This window comes from Pituophis catenifer, unplaced genomic scaffold, assembly GCF_029215685.1.
Source record: "Pituophis catenifer annectens isolate HBS135680 unplaced genomic scaffold, rPitCat1.0.hap2 SCAF_7, whole genome shotgun sequence".
In the NCBI taxonomy this organism is placed as follows: Eukaryota; Metazoa; Chordata; class Lepidosauria; order Squamata; family Colubridae; genus Pituophis; species Pituophis catenifer.
The window spans coordinates 88232881-88250772 of record NW_027256887.1 but is presented as its reverse complement, the minus strand read 5'-3'; the positions used below and the strand labels follow the sequence as shown (position 1 = coordinate 88250772).

General features: G+C 47.5%; 1 protein-coding gene across 1 annotated transcript in view; it reads left to right on the top strand.

Annotated features, from left to right (window-relative positions):
- The window catches only part of STRIP2 (striatin interacting protein 2), a 29422-nt gene that overhangs the window by 666 nt on the left and 10864 nt on the right, over positions 1–17892 (top strand). The window contains exons 2-13 of the mRNA XM_070947917.1: positions 724–798; positions 2117–2251; positions 4642–4762; positions 5396–5464; positions 5967–6073; positions 7017–7144; positions 8339–8533; positions 10818–11041; positions 12421–12486; positions 14195–14258; positions 15321–15392; positions 16280–16354. Coding sequence (XP_070804018.1) covers positions 724–798; positions 2117–2251; positions 4642–4762; positions 5396–5464; positions 5967–6073; positions 7017–7144; positions 8339–8533; positions 10818–11041; positions 12421–12486; positions 14195–14258; positions 15321–15392; positions 16280–16354 — 1331 coding nt within the window. The remainder of the gene's footprint in view (positions 1–723; positions 799–2116; positions 2252–4641; positions 4763–5395; positions 5465–5966; positions 6074–7016; positions 7145–8338; positions 8534–10817; positions 11042–12420; positions 12487–14194; positions 14259–15320; positions 15393–16279; positions 16355–17892) is intronic.

Genomic DNA, 17892 nt, shown 5'->3' with positions numbered 1-17892 from the left:
TGATCAAAATTGCTTGGCAACCGACTCGTATTTATGACGGTCACAGCATCCTGGAGATCACGTGATCCCCTTTTGCAACCGTCTGACAAGCAGAGTCAAGGGGGAAGCCAGATTCACTTAACAACTATGTGGCTAACTTAACCCTTGCGGGGATTCACTTAACAACGGTGGCCAGAAAGGTCGAAAAATGGGGCGAAAAGTCTTGCTTAGAAATAGACATTTTGGACTCAATTGTGGTCATAATTTGAGGACTATCTGTAATTGCAATTTGGGGGTTTGGGTTTACGATCCCGAGGGTCATGTGGTCGCCCTTCCCAATTTTCCCAGCTGGCTTCAGACAAAGTCAAATGGGGGGGAAGTCGGATTTGTTTACCAATCGCTACAAAAAAACAGATTGCGAAATCAGGTGCAGACGGGGAGTGACTCACTTAATGACCACCCCACTTAACAACAGAAGTTCTGGTCCCAATTGTAGTCATACGTCGAGGACTTCCTGTATGCTTTAACCCCCGTGAGAGATGTTTGTTTGAGGGAATGAAGCCCCCCAGGGAGGATTGGGTAGAAGGTGGGATTTGAATCCAGTGCCTAAACTTTGCTGCTGCCCCGTGCTCGGTCTTGGCTGAGAGGGCAGCTGTGGGGTGGCACCAAGGCAAGGGTGGCATCATCGGAGGGCAGCTTATTCATTCTCTCCCTGTTTGAAAAAAATCAATCTTTCTTGAATAGAGCTCTACAGCTACACCGAGGGACCCGAATTTGCCCTCAACAGGAGATGCTTTGAGGAAGATTTCCAGATTCAAGGTACGTTTTTCCCCCTCTAAGGTTTCCCTCCATGCCCCATCGATCCGGTTCCCTCTCTCTCTCTCTCTCTCTCTGTTTTGGGGGGTGGGGTATTTGTGTTTCTGAGGGGCCCAGAGTTGCACTGATCGGATTGGGACACCCTGCAGATTCATCTTTCTTTCCTTCCTTCCTTCCTTCCTTCCTTCCTTCCTTCCTTCCTTCCTTCCTTCCTTCCTCTTTTTCCTCCTCCTCCCCATTCCTCCTTCACTTGTAGTCTTTTACAACCTCTTCCCCTTCCTTCCTCCTTCCTCCTTCCTTCTTTCCTCTCCTTCCTCCTCCCCCTCCTCCTCCACTTGTAATCCTTGATATGACTTCTCCTTCCTTTCTTCCTCTTCCTCCTCCCCATTCCTCCTCTTTATAACCTTCCTTCCTTCCTTCCTTTCTCTTCTTCCTCCTCCTCCCCATTCCTCCTTCACTTGTAGTCTTTTACAACCTCTTCTCCTTCCTTCCTTCCTTCCTTCCTTCCTTCCTTCCTTCCTCTTCTTCCCCCTCTTCCGCTTCCTTCCTTCCTCCTCCTCTTCTCCTTCCTTCCTTCCTTTCTCTTCTTCCTCCTCCCCATTCCTCCTTCACTTGTAGTCTTTTACAACCTCTTCTCCTTCCTTCCTTCCTTCCTTCCTCTTCTTCTCCCTCTTCCGCTTCCTTCCTCCTCCTCTTCCCCTTCCTTCCTTCCTTCCTTTCTCTTCTTCCTCCTCCTCCCCATTCCTCCTTCACTTGTAGTCTTTTACAACCTCTTCTCCTTCCTTCCTTCCTTCCTTCCTTCCTTCCTTCCTTCTTCTTCCCCCTCTTCCGCTTCCTTCCTTCCTCCTCCTCTTCTCCTTCCTTCCTTCCTTTCTCTTCTTCCTCCTCCTCCCCATTCCTCCTTCACTTGTAGTCTTTTACAACCTCTTCTCCTTCCTTCCTTCCTTCCTTCCTTCCTTCCTCTTCTTCTCCCTCTTCCCCTTCCTTCCTTCCTCCTCCTTCTTCTTCTTCTCCCTCTTCCCCTTCCTTCCTCCCTCCTCCTCTTCCCCTTCCTTCCTTCCTTCCTTCCTTCCTTCCTCCTCCCCCAACCCCCTTTTACCCCTTCAGCCGTTGAGGGAGATGGAAGGTCCTGGTTCTTGCTCTTCTGGAGGCTTCAACTTTTGTTATTTGAGGCTCTTCTGGTGTCGTCTCTCCATCTCCTTCCGAGTCTGCTTTCTGTCTCTTTGGCCTTCTCCTCTTTCTCTGTGTGCCTTGTATGGTACGGAAACCCATTTCTTACCCTTTGAATGGGAAAACTCAGCGGGTCCTTCCTTTCCCGCAGCCAAGGGCAAGCGGTGGGCAGAGTTGGACCTGACCCAGCAGAAGACCTACGTGATGCGGCTATTGGACGGGCTGGAGGTGGTCAGCAGGGACCAAAGGCTGAAAGTCGCTCGGGCCGTTCTCTATTTGGCACAAGGTAACGGCAGCTCTCGAGGGCCAAATAGGTTCCTTTCGGGAGTTCCTGATTGGTTGTTTGTTTGATTAATTAATTAATTTGCATCCTGCCTTTATTATTCTCACAAATAACTCAAGGTGGCAAACAAATCCTCCTCCTGTCAGCGTTTCAACGCTGGCATGGAGAGCAGAGGAGAGCGAGAGATAAACTCTGGAACTTTTGCCTGCTAAATCCCTTTGAAGCTGGGTTGTCGTGGAAATGAGGGGAGAGGGCACATTCCTGGGGAATGAAGTCTGAAGAATGACTTGGAAAATAGCCAATGAGAAGCAGAGATTTGGGGATCGGAAAGGGAGGGATTGGGGGGCAAAAGGTCAGTCTTGTCCGCGCGGAGTCATGATCCGGTGGCTGTGCTCAATTAAAGAAAGATTTCCTTAAAGATTGGCAGTTTGGAAATTCATTTAATTTTGAGATAGCATCGTAGTCTGACACCTTCCTCCTCCGATTTTCCACACAACAACTCTGTGAGGTGGATTGGGCTGAAAGAGAGACAGAGAGAGCCCAGCTGTCTTTCATGCCTAAGGCGGGACTAGAACTCACCATCTCCCGGTGATTGGCCCAGCCACCCAGCTGGCTTTCATGCCTAAGGCGGGACTAGAACTCACAATTTTCTAGTGATTGGTCCAAAATCACCTAGCCACCTTTCACACCTAAGATGGTACTAGAACTCACCATCTCCCACTTTCTGGCCTGGCGCCTCAACCAGTGGTGGAATTCAAATTTTTTTACTACCGGTTCTGTGGGCGTGGCTTGGTGGGCGTGGCAGGGGAAGGATACTGCAAAATCCCCATTCCCTCCCCACTCCTGGGAGAAGGATATTGCAAAATCTCCATTCCCTCCCCACTCCTGGGAGAAGGATATTGCAAAATCTCCATTCCCTCCCCACTCCTGGGAGAAGGATACTGCAAAATCCCCATTCCCTCCCCACTCCTGGGGGAAGGATACTGCAAAATCCCCATTCCCTCCCCACTTCAGGGGAAGGATACTGCAAAATCCCCATTCCCTCCCCACTTCAGGGGAAGGATTCTGCAAAATCCCCATTCCCTCCCCGCTCCTGGGAGAAGGATATTGCAAAATCTCCATTCCCACCCCACTCTGGGGCCAGCCAGAGGTGGTATTTGCCGGTTCTCCAAACGACTCAAAATTTCCGCTACAGGTTCTCCAGAACCTGTCAGAACCTGCTGGATTTCACCCCTGACTCAAACTAAGAGACCAGCCTTTAGTGTGAAGTGCATTATTCCACACACACACCTATGTTACTAGAAATCCTTACTCTATGTGTCTGAAGTTATCCACCTTATATTTTTGGCCAATATCTTATTAAAGTAAAGAAAGGAAAAGATGATTTAGAGCAAGGAATGGCTAACATTGCAAACAGATTTTATTTTTAAAAAACCGTGAAATTATGGAGGGTTACAAAATCCTACGCTAAGCAGAACATGGGATGTGAAGGCCATACTTAAGTACCTACAATGGCTTCTGAGCAACACCTTGAAAGACCAGCCAAGAAGTGCTATCTAGGGAACAGTCAGATAAGGGAGCGCGTAGCCCTCAGCTGCACAATGGACGGAGAAAGAAAGGAAATTCTCTAATTCTCAGTCTTAAAAAAGAGACGGTGGGAGGTTTGTATTTTCAGACCTGCAAGACTGATAATCCGCCTTCCCAGGTAGACAAGACAGGAAACATAACAAGATGAGTTAATTCTGCTTTATTGTAAAGCTACGTTAACAGTCTTGCAAGTCTTCGAAAAATTAAGATATTTTGTTTTGCTTTCTCTTCGTTGTTCACTATAAACAGTGGCGGGATTCAAATAATTTAACAACCTGTTCTCTGCCCTAATGACCGGCTGGGTGGGCGTGGCCATGGAGGGCGTGGCCAAGGGGTATAACAGGCAGCACTCTGCCTCCTGCACCCCCCTGGGAGTAAAAACAAGGCCGTGCCCCATTTTGGGCCTAGTAGGCCTCACTGCAGCCTCCTGGGAGCAAAAACGGGCTGGGGGGGGCGCTGCACATCCCAACCCCCCCCCTGTGCCTTATTTTGGGCCTAGGAGGTTTCCCTGCACTTACTTGGGAGCCAAAATGGGGCACGTGGGGACTCCTGGAAGGGCGGAGCGGGAAGGGGTGGGGCCAGCCAGCAATTTAACTACCGGTTCTCCCGAACTGGCTGAATCCCACTGCTTACTATAAACCAGTGTTTTCCAACTTCAGCTACTTTAAGATGTCTGGATTTTGGCTCTCAGAATTGGCTGGGAGAATGGCCAAGCTTGGGAAACACTGCAAAAAAAAAACAAAAAAATAGGCAGAATTTTCACTATTCTTTTTTTTTTTCACTTCTCACCTGCATGGGGTTTCCAGGTGTCTTTGGAGAGTGTGACACGGAAGCGGATGTCCTCTCCTGGGCGCGACACAACAACTTTTTGCTGTACCAAATGGGGACCTTCACGGCTTTCCTGGAACTGCTCAACATGGAAGTGGCGTAAGTGACGTTTTCGGCAACGGGCATAAAAGACTCTGCACGCCCTGCTGCTGAATTTACTTTGGCAAGCGACAAGTTTATTTATTTATTTTTTTAAAAAAGCTTGTATTTCATAAAAACATTGACGCTGATTTGGAGAACGTATTATTATTATTATTAATAATAATAATAATAATAATAATAATAATAATAATAATAATAATAATAATAATAATAATAATAATTTTATTTCTATACCATTGCCAACTTTCGGTTGTGTGAATGGGTTGATTTAGGGAGAGGCTCAAATAAATAGAAAAACACCATTTTTCTAACCTTTAAATACTGATTTGTTGCACACAAAGGAATTTCGGCGGTGGAGTGGTGCGGTGGCGTAGAGGTGGAGCTCTCACCTCACAATCGGGAGGCTGTGAGTTCGATCCTAGGTAGAGGCAGATATTTCTCTCTCTGGGCACAATGAGAATAGATCTACCGAACAAAACTCCGCATTGGTGACAGGAAAGGCATCCGGCCAGTAAATACTCACCTCCATTCAGTTGGCCAGACTCCGGTGCAAGGGATTAAGGGGTCGTTAAAAGATGATGATGAAAGGAAACTTTTGACTGTTTTTCCGTGTTTTTTATTTTATTTTAGCAACACCGAGGCCCGTAGCAGCGCCCTGAGGAAGCCGGCGATCTCTCTAGCGGACAGCACTGAACTCAGGTGAGTTAGTCCCAGTGTGATTCTTCCCTTCACAGGTAGTCCTCGACGTACGACCACGGTGGAGCCCCCCCCCCTAAATTTCCGTTGCTGAGCAAGGCAGTTGTTAAGCGGGTTGTTTTGCAATAAAAATATAAGTAGTCCTTGACGTATATGACCATTTCCGTTGCTAAGCGAGACCGTTGCTAATTTGACAACTTTTGTCACGGTTGTTAAGTGAATCGGTGCCATTCAGTTAGTAACACAGTCATTAAGCAAATCCGATTTTACTTGTCAGAAGGTCGCCAAAGGAATCACACGACCCCGGGGACACTGCAACCGTCGTAAGTGTGAGTCAGTTGCCCAGCAGCCTAATTTTGACCACGAGCGAACGCTGCAACGGTCATAAGTGTGAAAAATGGTCCTAAATCACTTTTTTCCGCACCGTTGTAACTTTGAACAGTCACTAAACGAAACGGTTATAAGTCAAGGACTAACTGCAGCTTATTTTTGGATTTATTTCCAGGGTGATTCTGAGCGTCATGTACCTGATGGTGGAGAACGTCAGGGTAGAAATGGAGACTGACCCTCCGAAGTGGACGGCGTCCCGCGAGATGTTCAGGGCTGAGCTGAGTAGGTTACGGCAACACACAAAACAAATACACACACACACACAAACACTATGCCTCTGGAGTGGCCAAGGTGGTGCCTTTTAACCTTAGCATTGGTCCTTGCTCTGTTCAGGTTCAATTTTTGCTTTTTTCTCTCTCTTCTCTCTTTCTCTCTTCTCTGTCCTCTCTCTCTCTTTTCTCTCTCTTTTCTCTCTCTTTTCTTTCTCTTCTCTTTCTCTTCTTGTTCTCTTCTCTCTCTCCTCTCTCTCCTCTCCCATCTCTCTCTCTTCTCTCTTTCCCTCTCTCTCTTCTCTGTCCTCTCTCTCTTCTCTCTCTCTTCTCTCTCTTCTCTTTCTCTCTTCTCTCTTCTCTCTCTCCTCTCTCTCCTCTCCCTTCTCTCTCTTCTTTTTCCCTCTCTTTTCTCTCTCTCTTCTCTCTCTCTTCTCTCTCTTCCTTCTCTCTCTGTCTCTCTCCTCTCCCTTCTCTCTCTTCTTTTTCCCTCTCTTTTCTCTCTTCTTTCTCTTCTCTCTCTCTTCTCTCTCTCTTCCTTCTCTCTCTGTCTCTCTCTTCTTTCTCTTCTCTTTCTCTTCTTGTTCTCTTCTCTCTCTCCTCTCTCCTTTCTATCTCCTTTCTCTTCTTTCTCTCTCTCCTCTCCCTTCTCTCTCCCTTCTCTCTTTCCCTCTCTCTCTTCTCTGTCTCTCTGCTTTTTCTTCTCTCTCTCTTCCTTCTTAGCCCTTTGCAACCTCCGATGCCACATCCAATAATTGGGGATCCATTCACTCTCCTTGGGTGGACCCCCCCCCCGGCCAAAAATTCTGTTTAATTTTTTTTTAAACTTCTGGGTTGCTCTTACGTAGACACAAGGTTGGGTTTTGCCAGGCCGCTGATGACACCCCCAACTCAACTTCTCCTATCCCCTCCACACACACCCCCTCCGATTTGACTTTTCAAAATTTTCCTGGCAGGTTACCCGATCCACAGCGAAGAACCGTTTGGCCTCTTGCTGTTCACGATGGTGACCAAATTCTGCAGCGAGCATTCTCCGCATTTCCCCATGAAGAAAGTCCTGCTTTTACTCTGGAAGGTCCTCGTGGTGGGTCAGCTTCTCTCTTTCCCTGATGGGGTTTCAGTGGGGCGCATCGGTGGGAAGAGGGGGGGGTCTCAGAGCCGACGTTTCATGACCCAACTAGGGAACATCATCAGTGGTAGATGAGGAGAGGGGTTTGTGGAGGAAAGGAGGAGGAGGAGGAAAAAGAGCAGGAGAAACAGGAGGAGGAGGACTGGAAGGTCCTCTCTGAACTTGATTGTTTTTTGCAGACGTATTATGACCCAGCTAGGGAACCTCATCAGTGCTACATGAGGAAAGGAGTTTGTGGAGGTGAAGAGAAGGAGGAGAAGGTGAAGGAAAAACAGGAGGAGGACTGGAAGGTCCTCTCTGAACTTGATTGTTTTTTGCAAACGTTTTATGACCCAAATAAGGAACATCATCAGTGGTAGATGAGGAGAGGGGTTTGTGGAGGAAAGGAGGAGGAAGAGGAAGAGGAGGAAAAAGAGAAGGAGAAACAGGGGAAGAACTGTAGGGTTCTCTATGAACTTGTTTTTTGTTTTTTTTTGCCAAACATTTTATGACCCAACTAGAGAACATCATCAGTGCTAGATGTCAGGTTTCGAGGTCGTCTCAAATAAATTGCATTTCAAACAAAATCTTTGAAGAAAAACTCCCATTTATTAAGCACGACATTGTAACTCCGACTCCATCGCAGCCAACACTGACTTCCAGACCCAAAACCCTCCCTTTCCATTCCCCACTCCCCTGCACTCATTGGCCATCTTCCAAGTCACTCTACCCCTAATCTACTGCTCCAGCTCAAAGGAATTTCCCCCCTCCCATCCCATCTCCTAGGGGATATTATCTCCAGGGAAAATAAGTAGGTGAAAAGTCAAACGTCCCTTTCCAGACGCCTCCGCTTCTCCTTCTTATGTCAGCCCTAGAGTAAATGCAGCTTGAAGTGCTGTCACTAGAAGGATGGGGGTGTGGTTTTCTTGTCAGTAGTTTAACAGAGAGCAAAACCCCAATGCCTTCTAAGCACTGATGATGTTCCCTAGTTGGGTCATGAAACGTCTGCAAGAAGATAGCCAAATTCAGAGAACGCCCAAGACCTCACCGGTCAACCCTGAGCTTCAAAGATTCTCTCTATGAAAATTGAGAGTCGCTGGCCAGCTAGAGCAGGGGTCTTAAAGTTGCCAAGGTTGGAGACCCCTACTCTAGCTGGCCTCTTTTTCGCAGTTCACTCTGGGCGGCTTCGATACCCTCCAAGCGATGAAGGTGAAGAAGCGGCAGGATTTGGGGCTGCCCCCCTTGCCAGAAGACAGCATCCTGGTCATGCGTAACATGCGGGCGGCCTCCCCTCCAGCCTACACCGCCGAGTTGGGGGAACAGCCGCAGCCGCCGGCACAGAAACGGGGACACCGGAGTCGACGGGTAGGATAAAAATTTCGCTTTATTATCCGGAGTCAGAAATGCAGATAATTCTTCCTTTCCTTCCCTTCCTGTTTTGATTGATAACTTCAACTTCCCCATCCTCCTTGCTTTGCAGACGTGGGACAAGAATGATTGGCTATCAATAAATTTCGGATAAATTGGAGACTCGGGCTGGGACGGGTGTGGTTTTTAATCCAGGGTGAAAATTGCAAGTATTTTGGTTTGAAGCAAGGGAACGCCTCCAAGGGTCTCCCCTTGCAGGACCTGGGAATTTGATGCTGTCAAGACAGCCTTGTCTCTCCCGTTCTTCCAACATACATGAGGTGAGGTTTGGCCTAGTGGTTAAAGCACCAGTCTAGAAAGCAGGAGATGGGGAGTTCTAGTCCCACCTTAGGTAAGAAAGCCGGCTGGGTGACTTTGGACCAATCACCAGGAGATGGGGAGTTCTAGTCCTACCTTAGGCATGAGAGCTGATTGGGTGACTTTGGACCAATCACCAGGAGATGGGGAGTTCTAGTCCTACCTTAGGCATGAGAGCTGATTGGGTGACTTTGGACCAATCAGCAGGAGATGGGGAGTTCTAGTCCTACCTTAGGTACGAAAGCCGGCTGGGTGACTTTGGACCAATCACCAGGAGATGGGGAGTTCTAGTCCTACCTTAGGCATGAGAGCCGATTGGGTGACTTTGGACCAATCACCAGGAGATGGGGAGTTCTAGTCCTACCTTAGGCATGAGAGCCGATTGGGTGACTTTGGACCAATCACCAGGAGATGGGGAGTTCTAGTCCTACCTTAGGCATGAGAGCCGATTGGGTGACTTTGGACCAATCACCAGGAGATGGGGAGTTCTAGTCCCATCTTAGGCAAGAGAGCCAACTGGGTGACTTTGGACCAATCACCAGGAGATGGGGAGTTCTAGTCCCACCTTAGTACGAAAGCCGGCTGGGTGACTTTGGACCAATCACCAGGAGACGGGGAGTTCTAGTCCCACCTTAGGCAAGAGAGCTGATTGGGTGACTTTGGACCAATCACCAGGAGATGGGGAGTTCTAGTCCCACCTTAGTACGAAAGCCGGCTGGGTTACTTTGGACCAATCACCAGGAGACGGGGAGTTCTAGTCCTACCTTAGGCATGAGAGCTGACTGGGTGACTTTGGACCAATCACCAGGAGATGGGGAGTTCTAGTCCCACCTTAGGCAAGAGAGCTGATTGGGTGACTTTGGACCAATCACCAGGAGATGGGGAGTTCTAGTCCCACCTTAGTACGAAAGCCGGCTGGGTGACTTTGGACCAATCACCAGGAGACGGGGAGTTCTAGTCCTACCTTAGGCATGAGAGCTGACTGGGTGACTTTGGACCAATCACCAGGAGATGGGGAGTTCTAGTCCCACCTTAGGCAAGAGAGCTGATTGGGTGACTTTGGACCAATCACCAGGAGATGGGGAGTTCTAGTCCTACCTTAGGCAAGAGAGCCGATTGGGTGACTTTGGACCAATCAGCAGGAGATGGGGAGTTCTAGTTCCACCTTAGGCATGAGAGCTGATTGGGTGACTTTGGACCAATCACCAGCAGACGGGGAGTTCTAGTCCCACCTTAGGCAAGAGAGCCAGCTGGGTGACTTTGGACCAATCACCAGGAGACTGTGAGTTCTAGTTCCACCTTAGGCATGAGAGCCGATTGGGTGACTTTGGACCAATCACCAGGAGATGGGGAGTTCTAGTCCCACCTTAGTACGAAAGCCGGCTGGGTGACTTTGGACCAATCACCAGGAGACGGGGAGTTCTAGTCCTACCTTAGGCATGAGAGCTGACTGGGTGACTTTGGACCAATCACCAGGAGATGGGGAGTTCTAGTCCCACCTTAGGCAAGAGAGCTGATTGGGTGACTTTGGACCAATCACCAGGAGATGGGGAGTTCTAGTCCCACCTTAGTACGAAAGCCGGCTGGGTGACATTGGGCCAGTCCCTCTCTGTCAGCCCAGCCTACTTCACAGGGTTGGAAGGGACCTTAGAGGTCTTCTAGTCCAACCCTCTGCTCAGGCAGGAAACCCTATTCTTTCTGCTGGCACAGATAGGGTGGGCCCATCCCATTGTGGTGAGATGGTTCCTCCACCTTCACACATGGGCTGAGCTCTGTCCCTCGACTTTCCGGTTTTCTTGGCGAGTCATCTTCTTTTTCCCCCCAAAAGCATGGGTGGTCCTTCTGGTAGAAGGTTGTCCCGGAGCAGAAGACTTCCTACCAGGTGGCCACCACCTTTGTTCCTCTCTTGCTTTCTTCGCTGCAGCCTCTGATGAAGCAGGACAGCCTAGATATTTACAACGAGAGGGACCCCTTCAAGAACGAGGAGGCCGTGGTGGACGAAGAGGAGCCCGATGACATTGAGAGCGGGCTGGAAAGCGAGCTGGACCTCTTGGAAAGGACCACTGTCGTCCAAGCCGAGCTGGTTCCATGCCCGCCTGTGGAGAAGGTCTCCTTCCCAAAGGGCCTTCCGTGGGCCCCCAAAGTCAGGTATCGTGTCCCCCTAGGTCTCCTCCTACCCCTCAGGAACCTTCCGTGGACCTGGTCAGGACGTGAAGGAGGATGAGATGGTTGCTCTTTCAGAGTCAGAACAGAGCTGGAAGGATCCTTGGAGATCTACCCTATACGATTTGAGACAAGTGGTTGTCTAATCTCTTCTTGAAAGCCTCCGGGTGATGAAGGACGTTGAAACGTCCAAATGTTCCGTTGCTAAGTGAGGCAGTTGTTAAGTGAGTTTTGCCCCACGTTACGACTTTTCTTGCCGGAGTTGTTAAGCGAATCACTGCGGTGTCGACTTAGTCACACGGTTGTTTGAGTGAATCTGGCTTCCCTGTTCACTTTGCTGGGCGGAAGGTCACATAAAGTGGATCTCTGCAACCGTCATAAATATGAGTCGGTTGCCAAGCGTCCGGAATTGGATCACATGACCACGGGGACGCTGCAACAGTCGTCAGTAAACGGGTCAGACTTTTTCTACAGTGTCATTCTAACTTCGATCAGTCGCTATAAATGAACTATTTGTAAGTCAAGTGTTAAGGATATTGGTGTTGTGTTACCAACCAGCAGAGTAAATGCACAAGGAAACGTTGCTGAGAGCGATGAATAAGAGATATGCAAACTGGTTTACCAAAAGCTTACTTTATAGTAGAAAAAACACTCTCATAGTCTTTAAACAAATTCCAAGTCTTTGCCAGTTAAATCAGTCCAGTGATACAAAAACTCTTCTTACCAAACAAACAGTAGTTGGTTAGAATAACAAACTCACTCTGGTTCACAAACCACGATGATAGCAGATCCATCCAACGATGATTAGCAGAATGTTAGCAACTCCTCACAATGGTAGCATATCATACTCTGGTAGCATATCACAACATCTTCATACACAATGGCAGCATATCATAGCAGCAACTGAATACGTTGCAGTACCTTACTTAAATACGTTCACAACTAATTACAGCATGACTCTGCATTACAAGGATTCAGCAATAAAGCCTTAAAGTCACACAATACATATTCACATTAAAGTCACAGAACACATATATTGCCTGGACAACCTGTTAGGCTCAAACCATATCCTAACATCAAGGACTGGCTATAAATCTTTTATCTTTGGATGTGACCCGCCTGCACTCAAAGTGGCTGAAAAAGCAACTGCTAATCCAGAATTGGCATGAGGCTACAAAGTTTTCTCAAGTTTTGTACTGTTGTTCTGTCCTCTCTCTCTCCCTTCTCCCTTTCTCCCTCTCTCTCTCTCTCTCTGTCTCTGTCTCTCTCTGTCTCTCTCTCTCTCTCTGTCTCTCTCTCTCTCTTTCCTTCTCTCTCTCTCTTCTCCCTCGTTGTCTGTGATGCAACCACTTTGTGTCTTCCAGACAGAAAGACATAGAACATTTCCTGGAGACAAGCAGGAACAAATTCATTGGATTCACACTTGGGCAGTGAGTAGATGGTGGCCCTCGGAGGCTATTTTTTTACCTCTTAAGTACAAAACTTTAATTTACCTGTCAGGGGTTGAAGGAAGGCATTGCTGGCTAAATGGGAAAATCTGGGTTTTTTGAGGGGTGCTTGGTGCCCTCTGAGGTTGGTGGTTTTCTTGCGGACGTTTCATGACCCAACTAGGGAACATCATCAGTGCTAGAAGGGAGGGAGGAGGAGGAGAAGAAGAAGAAGAAAAAGAAAGAAGCAGAAGGAGGAGGATGAGGAGGAAGAGGAAGAGGAAGAAGAAGAAGAAGAAGAAGAAGAAGAAGAAGAAGAAGAAGAAGAAGGGAGGGTGGTTTGTGGAGAGGAGGAGGAAGAAGAGAAAGGAGAAGGAATAAAGGGAAGGGGAAGGGGTGGGAGGGAGGGAGGGAAGGAAGGAAGGGCTGTGGGGGGGTCCTTGGTACCCTCTGAGCTTGGTTGTTTTCTTCCAGACATTTCATGACCCAGCTAGGGAACATCATCAGGAATAAAGGAGGGAGGGAAGGAAGGAAGGAGAGGGAAAGAAGTAAGGAAGAAATGAGAAGGAGGGCATTGATGGTCTCTGAGCTTGGTTGTTTTCTTGCAGACATTTCATGACCCAACTAGGGAACATCATCAGGACTAGAAGGGAGGGTGATTTGTGGAGAGGAGGAGGAAGAAGAGAAAGGAGAAGGAATAAAGGGAAGGGGAAGGGGTGGGAGGAAGGAGGGAGGGAGGGAGGGAAGGAAAGAAGGAAGGAAGGAAAGGCTGAGGGGGGTCCTCAGTGCCCTCTGAGCTTGGTTGTTTTCTTGCGGACGTTTCATGACCCAACTAAGTAACACCATCAGTGCTAGAAGGGAGTGAGTGGGGTTGTGGAACGGAGAAGGAGGAGGAGGACTGGGGTGATGAAGTTACTTAGTCTGGGTCATGAAACATCTACAAGACAACAATCAAGTTCAGAGGGCACCAAGGATCCTACAGCCCCTCCCTCCTTCCTCCTCCTCCTCTCCACAAACCCCCTAACACTGATTATGTTACCTAGTTGGGTCACGAAACGTCTGCAAGAAAACCACTAACTCAGCACCAAGAACCCCACCCTCCTCCTCCTTCTCCTCTACCTCCTCCATTCTGCAAAGCCCACCCCCTTCTAGCACTGATGATGTTACCTAGATGGGTCATGAAACGTCTACCAGGGAGCCCACGGGTTTAAGTAACCATTCTATAAAGATCCATCCACCTATCTACTTTCTCTCCCTTTCTCTTTTTGCCACTGACCATATTCATACTTTGCAATCCTTTACTGGATTGACTTCAGCGGCTTCTTCCGGTTCTAGATATTGCAATTCTAGCACTCTTCTCTAACTCCAGATGTACGAGAGGGGGACTTTTCTAGAGACTTCCATCCGGGGGGGCTTGAATTGCACTGTTGAAGAGCCCGGCGTTAAGCACATACAAAATATTTATACGTACAATAAGGTCTCAGTTCACCTTTTCCTGATAGGTTTTTTTTTTTCCCCCCAGAGTCTGTTTGTCAAATGCATTACGGTAAAAGTGGAAAGGATGGATGGATGGATAAACCGTTCTTGCAAAGACAGCCTCGTCATCCAAAAGCTGGAAGAAGAAAAGATATATTTGGTTCTTAATTTCTCTCTCTTTTTTTTTTCCTTGTTCCTTCCTTCCTTCCTGTTCTCTTCTGATCACCCTTTCCAGGGACACGGAGACCTTGGTGGGCTTACCGTGCCCGATCCATGAAAGTGTGAAGACTCTGAAAGAGGTAAGGCAGATAGTTGGCAATAAACTGGTTATTTCTTTAACCCTGCCTGCTTTAAGGTGGGTGGACTTCAACTCCCAGAAGCTGTGGAATTCTGGGAGTTGAAGTCCACCCACCTTAAAGCAGGCAGAGTTGAGAAATCCTTCAATAAGCACTTGGATTTAGCTGTGAATTCTGATTTTTCTCGCGTGGCAATTCTGGGATCTCTGTAAGGAGGATTTGGGGACTTTTTATTTATATTGGTTTTTATTTATTTATATCCATCTTCATTATTTCTTATAAACAACTCAAACTCAAACATACCTAAACTCCTCCTTCTTCCCAAAGTTGCTCAAGGCAATCAGCCAGCTTTCATGCCTAAGGCAGGACTAGAACTCACCGTCTCCTGCTGATTGGCCCGAGGTCACCCAGCTGGCTTTCGTGCCTCGGGCAGGACTAGAACTCACCATCTCCTGGTGATTGGCACAAAGTCACCCAGGCGCCTTTCATGGCTAAGGCAGGACTAGAACTCACCGTCTCCTGGTGATTGGCCCAAAGTCACCCAGCTGGGTTTTGTGCTTAAGGCAGAACTAGAACTCCCAGTCTCCTAGTGATTGGGCCAAAGTCACCCAGCTTGTTTTCATGCCCAAGGCGGGACTAGAACTCACAGTCTCCTGGTGATTGGCCCAAAGTCACCCAGCCGGCTTTCATGGCTAAGGCGGGACTAGAATTCACAATCTCCTAGTGATTGGCCCAAAGTCACCCAGCTTGCTTTCATGCCTAAAGCGGGACTAGAACTCACTGTCTCCTGGTGATTGGCCCAACTCACCAACCGCCTTTCATGCCTAAGCTGGACTAGAATTCACAATCTCCTAGTGATTGGCCCAAAGTCATCCAGCTTGCTTTCATGCCTAAGGCAGGACTAGAATTCCCATTCTCCCACTTTCTAGCTTGTTGCCTTAACCACCAGAGCAAACTGGTTAATATTTTCAATTTTAACTAAATTAAACCGGATTTTAACTCAAATTCCTCCAAGATATTTTGATTATTTTTTGTGCAATTCCTGTTGTTCCATCTTCTCCTCAGCACAAATATATCTCGGTCGCCGAAGTGCAGATCAAGAATGAGAAAGAAATGGAAAAGTGTCCCATCTCTTTGGTAAGAATCTCTCGTTGACTGTCCCATTCCGCTGCAGCTTTTTCACCTCCCGGTCCTCGACTTACGACCGTCGATTACACCAGAAATCCCATGGCTGAGCGAAGCAGCTCTTCAATGTGTCGTGTCCGGTTTTATGACCTTTCCCGCCAGGGTTGTTGAGCGAATCCCTGCAGTTGTTAATTGAATCATCTGGTCGTTAAGCGAATCTGTCTACTCCCATTCGACTTTGCTTGTCAGATGCCGGCTGGGAAGGTCCTGGACCCTGCAACTGTTGTAAATACAGGTTGCAGAGCGCCTGAATTTTGATTTTTTTTTTTGATGCTGAGACGGACGTAAACGTGAGGTGCAATTGGAAGCCATTTTTTTCAGTGCCGTCGTAACTTCAAATGGTCGCTAAACGGATGGTCGTAAATCAAGGACTTCCTGTGTCTTCTTGTTTGCTCTGCTATGATAATTTGTTCGGTCTGTTCTCTTCTTGGACACTAATATTTATGAAGAACGGTTGTAGGATTTGGGTATGTCTAGTTTAATGAAAAGAAGGACCAGGGGTGACATGATAGAGGGGCTGCCCCAAAGAAGAGGAGGGGGTCAAATTATTCTCCTGAAAGTAGGTCAAAAAGCAACGGATGGAAACTCATCAAGGAGAGAAGCAACCTGGAATTAAGGAGAAACTTCCTTAACAGTGAGGACAAATTAACCAGTGGAACTCCTTGCCACCAGAAGTTGTGGGTGTTTCATCAGTGGAAGGTTTTTAAAGAAGAGATTGGACAATCATTTGTCTGAACTGGTATAACTTCCTGCCTGAGCAGGGGGTTGGACTAAAAGACCTCTAAGGTCCCTTCCAGCTCCATTGTTCTGATTGTTTTGCACCTGTTCTCTCACTTCAGGGGGAGGAGGAAGTGCAGGAGACACCCTGTGAGATCCTATATCGAGCCATGCTATACAACCTGCCCCAGTACATGGTGAGTTGTTTTATTTATTTATTTGTTTGTTTATTTTATTGCATGCGGCGTAGCATAAATGCAGCGTAGTGCATGCAATTCACAGACAGAACCTAGAAAATGTGCATCAAAACTGTGCATCAAATTTGCATCAAAACTGTTGTGAGCCGCCCTGAGTCCGGCTGGAGATAGGGAGGCATATAAATCTCAATAATAATAATAATAATAATAATAATAATAATAATAATAATAATAATAATAATAATAATATAAAAAAATATATATAAAACGCCAAATCAGCGAATTATTTTTAAAAGATACCGGGTGGGTAATGAATAAAAATATGAATAAAATTAAGTTTTGGCATTTACTGGAGTGACTAAACCTCTGGCCGGATATCTGGATCCTTTAGCCATTGGACAGCACTGCCCACGAGGGCAGGGATCCAGTCCAATTTCTGAGGGGAAAATTCCTCACAATACGACGTAAAGTTTGTGGGGTGTTCCCACGATGACTGTTAGGATTATTATTATGTTTCCTTAACACAGGTAGTCCTCGAGTTACGACCCCAATTGAAACCAGAGTTTTCTTTGCGCTAAGCGAGACAGTTGGGAAGTGAGTTTTGACACGTTTTACAACCTTTCTGGGTCACCGTTGTTAAGCGAACCACTGCGGTTGCTAAGTTACTAACGTCGTGAAGTGAATCTGGCTTCCTCGTGGAGTATGTTTGTCGGAAGGTCGCGAAAGGGGATCACGTGACCCCGTCATAAATACGAGTCATTTGCCGAGCGGCTGCGTTTTGATCCCGTGGCCATGGGGATGCTACAACGGTCGTATGTGTGAAAAAGTGTGACCGTTCCCATGGACACATGACCAAAATTCAGACGCTTGGCAACTGACTCGTATTTATGACGGTTGCATGGTCGCGGGGTCACGTGATTCCCTTTTACGACCTTCTGACAGGCAAAGTCAATGGGGAAGCCGGATTCGCTTAATGTCCACGTTCCTAACACCTGCAGCGATTCACTTAACAACGGTGGCAAGAACGGTCGTAAGATGGGGCCAAATTCATTTAACAAATGTCTCACTTACCAACAGAAATTTTGGCCTTGACTGCTGTCGTAACCCGAGAACTATCTGTACCAATTAATCCTGGTTCCACAGACAGCAATGTACAAATCTCTTTGATTGGACTGAGCTCCCTTCTGTTCATTTGAATTAAATTGTAAATTGTAATTTTTTTGGTGTTGTTTTTTGGGGTCTCCAAACTTGGCCGCTTTAAGACTTGTGGACTTCAACTCCCAGAATTCCCTAGTCAGCCATACAGGAAGATTTGAGGACTTCAATTCCCAGAATTCCCCAGTCAGCCATATAGGAAGATGTGAGGACCTCAGCTTTCTGAATTCATCAGTCTGACTGAGGAATTCTGGGAGTTGATGTCCACCAGTCTTAAAGCGGCCAAGTTAGGCCGGCTGAGGAATTCTGGGAGTTGAAGTCCACCAGTCTTAAAGCGGCCAAGTTAGGCTGGCTGAGGAATTCTGGGAGTTGATGTCCACCAG